The sequence below is a fragment of the Cyprinodon variegatus genome, unplaced genomic scaffold (genome assembly GCF_000732505.1).
Source record: "Cyprinodon variegatus isolate N-32 unplaced genomic scaffold, C_variegatus-1.0 Scaffold310, whole genome shotgun sequence".
In the NCBI taxonomy this organism is placed as follows: Eukaryota; Metazoa; Chordata; class Actinopteri; order Cyprinodontiformes; family Cyprinodontidae; genus Cyprinodon; species Cyprinodon variegatus.
The window spans coordinates 558,854-562,307 of NW_015150763.1; the positions used below are offsets into that span (position 1 = coordinate 558,854).

General features: G+C 41.8%; 1 protein-coding gene across 1 annotated transcript; it reads left to right on the plus strand.

Moving 5' to 3' along the window:
- Positions 1-389: 389 nt before the first annotated feature.
- On the plus strand, positions 390-2,361 carry LOC107090753 (keratin, type I cytoskeletal 13-like). Its single transcript, XM_015384313.1, has 7 exons — positions 390-865; positions 953-1,035; positions 1,117-1,273; positions 1,375-1,536; positions 1,620-1,745; positions 1,841-2,058; positions 2,150-2,361. The coding sequence occupies exons 1-7, from the start codon at positions 437-439 to the stop codon at positions 2,247-2,249; spliced, it is 1,275 nt and encodes a 424-aa protein (XP_015239799.1). The 5' UTR covers positions 390-436; the 3' UTR covers positions 2,250-2,361.
- Positions 2,362-3,454: the final 1,093 nt, after the last annotated feature.

Genomic DNA, 3,454 nt, shown 5'->3' on the forward strand with positions numbered 1-3,454 from the left:
CAAAAGAGGTGACTTAACCTGAGATAATCTTGGCAGGATTTAAAGCCTGTCCGAGGTGAAACTGAACAAACAGTAATGGGTGCGGCTGTTCTACTCAGCCTGTTTCAGATACAATAAGGTTTTCACAGAAACATTGTTTTTTTTTTAGAAAAACAGCACAAGTTTATGTTGTGTGCTTGTTTGCAATTTTACCACAGGGATTGAAGAAAATATCATTTTTGCTCTCCTACGAAGTTACTTAAAGAGACTGAAGTCAGTGTTTTTGAAGGGTGGGACTCTGCACCCATTTTAGATCATGTTCACCTCAGGCATTCGGCATCGCTCCGCCCACACTGGTAGCAGCTGTGTGCAGCATAAAAAGAGGGGGGCAGCAGAGCTGTACATCTCAGCCATCTCTTCACTCCAAAGCAGGCAGACCTACTGAGCAGCTCCAACAATGAGCAACCTATCAAGAATCAGCATGTCCAGCTCTTACTCAGGGAGAAACCTTGGTGGTGGAAGCCTGGGCGGAGGCCGGGTACAAAGGCAGTATGCCTCTAGTGTTTATGGTGGTGCAGGTGGAAGCGGATCAAGGATCTCTGTTTCCAGCTCTGGGTTTGGTGCTGGAGGTGGAAGTTATGGGATGGGAGGGGGTGCAGGTTTCGGGGCTGGTGGAGGAGTGGACCTCCACGTTGGAGCGAATGAGAAAGCCACCATGCAGAACTTGAACGATCGTCTGGCCTCTTATCTTGAGAAGGTGCGCAAACTGGAGAGTGCCAATGCTGAGCTGGAGCTGAAGATCCGACAGTACTTGGAAAGCAAAACTGGCCCTTCTGCCCGGGACTACTCAGCATACTACGCTACCATTGCCGACCTCCAGGGAAAGGTGAGTTGCTATTTTCCATGCATGCATTGGAAAAACACTGTGTGATTCCTTGCAGTCAATGTTAAGAGCTGCATCTTCTTCCTACAGATCCAGGATGCTATTTCTGTTAATGGAGGCATCTTCTTGGCCCAGGAGAATGCAAAGTTGGCAGCAGATGACTTTAAAACCAAGTAAGAGGGGTTTAATACTTGATATGCTCATTCACTTGGAAGTAGCAAATCAATGATGAAACACTTTTTACTGCCCTACAGGTATGAAAATGAGCTTGGCATGCGCACATCAGTGGAGGCAGACATTGCGGAGTTGAAGAGAGTTCTGGATCAGCTGACATTATCCAGATCTGACTTGGAGATGCAGATAGAGGGTCTCAGGGAAGAACTGGTCTTCCTTAAGAAGAATCATTTAGAGGTGGGGAGAGAACAGTAAAGTTTAGATCCATAAGCTGTCTCAAATGTTTCATAAAATACAGAAAAACACAACTAAACAAATCATGCCCTATTATTGTACAGGAAATGGAAGCTATGAGGAACCAGATGAGTGGTCAGATCAATGTAGAGGTGGATGCAAAACCGCAAGTAGACCTGTCCAAAATTATGGCTGAGATCCGTGAGCAGTATGAAGGTGTGACCGCAAAGAACCAGAGAGAACTCCAGTCCTGGTTCGACTCAAAGGTGAGACTTGGCTTTTTGTTGAAAAAGTTGTGTAAAAGTTTGATATGTTTTTCGTCTATGACATTTCAACACATCTGCTGCAGACGGAGGAACTTAACAAAGAGGTGGTCCAGCACACAGAAGTTCTGCAGACGTCTAAGTCAGAGATCTCTGAGCTCCGTCGCACATTACAAGGCCTGGAAATCGAGTTACAGTCACAACACAGCATGGTAAGTCATTTCATCTGGGCTGTACTTCTGTTCCCATACACAGAATGTTTTTCTGCTGCATTTATGCATCCACCCCTTACCCCTCCTCTCCTCAGAAAGCGGGTCTGGAAGGCACTTTGGCTGAAACAGAGGCCCGGTACTCTATGAAGCTCCAAGGGCTTCAGATGCAGGTGACATCTCTTGAGCAACAGCTAACCAATCTGCGTGCCGATATAGAATCACAAAGCCACGAGTATAAGATGCTGCTAGACATCAAGACACGATTGGAGATGGAGATTGCAGAATACAGGAGGCTGCTGGATGGAGAGGCCAGGTAATTTAATAAAGAAAAATACCTTTTTTATCAATAAATAACTGATCATAGTGATATTCATTATTAACTCTGTATTTTTCTGTCTTTGCAGCATCGGGGGCTCAGAAAGCACCACAGTGAAAAAGGTCATTGTGGTCACAGAGGAGATTAAAGATGGCAAAGTGATCTCCTCCTCCAAAACCTCCTCATAACTTGGGGCTTGCAGAAAACAAAAGGAGCAACTCCTGAAGGATATGTTACCATCTAGATCAACTTAACTCCCTTCATGTACCACTGCCCATGCAATAAACGCCTCTACGCCTTTATCTGTGTCTTCATAATGCTTGGTATTGTCATGTCAGAAGAAAAATATGCTTTCAGGAAACTGATGTTTAACCGAGAGTTTGTTGAGTTATCAACTCTGAGGGTGCTGGTGTTTTAATAAATGAAAAAGAGAATAGAAAATAGAGAAGCAAAGAGAATAAAAAAAATGTTAAGATCTGAGACAAAAAGAGTAACGTATATAATGATTATGACAACCACCTCACAATATCACTCTCATGAGTTGATACCTTCTGTCCTTCATGTGAATTATTTTTGATCAATATAGGAAAATAATCATTTGACTCACGTAAAGCTTGGAGTTTTAGTAAAAGTGAATGCTGTAACATAAACAAAAAATACTACTATTATTAAATAGTAGTACTACTAAAAGTAAAAAATTATGACACAGTCATCCCTCTCATAATTCATAAAACTGATAAATTAGTAATCTTTGTTCCTTTAGTGTGCATTTTCATCTTTTTATGACTCTAGGATTAAAGGAATATTAAAAGTAATATAAATATCTGTCTATCTATTGAAAATGAAATAAAAACAGTTCTTGTCTTTAGTTTTCAGTAATAAGTTATAAGAGACCATCAACTTTTTCAAAGTTATGCATGAACAAAAATTCAACTAGATATTCGTTAAAAAGAAAATAAATAAAATAATATAGGGCTAGGTCAAGCTTCTATAAGGCCTTAAGAACAATTAGATTTTCGGCTCCTCTTCCTCTTAGGTTCTCTGCACTACTATAAGTGTGTCGCCATAGACTTAGTGGAATGTGGGAGAGGAGGCAAATTTGAAGTTGTAAAACTCGTCTGCTTAAAGGTGCAGTGGGAGATCTTGGAAAAAAGCTACACAACCATGCCTCTCCCTTTGGACCCCTCGAAACCACACCTTTATAACACATGAATGTGCATGCTGTCTGCAGCACGTCTACAGCAACAGGAGCAGCTGCTGGCAGGGAGACGGGAACCACTGTTGATGCAGAGCGCTATCATCACTCCTCTGAAATAGTTTATTAACGCCTAAATTAAATTAAAATACAGAAATCCTCTGGCAAAACATGTTCGCTTTTATTATACTGGTGCCT

Coding starts and splice junctions, on each gene's coding strand:
- LOC107090753 (XM_015384313.1), top strand. CDS start 437: ATGAGCAACCTATCAAGAATCAGCATGTCCAGCTCTTACTCAGGGAGA. Junction 866..952: donor TTGCCGACCTCCAGGGAAAG/GTGAGTTGCTAT, acceptor TTCTTCCTACAG/ATCCAGGATGCTATTTCTGT. Junction 1,274..1,374: donor TTAAGAAGAATCATTTAGAG/GTGGGGAGAGAA, acceptor ATTATTGTACAG/GAAATGGAAGCTATGAGGAA.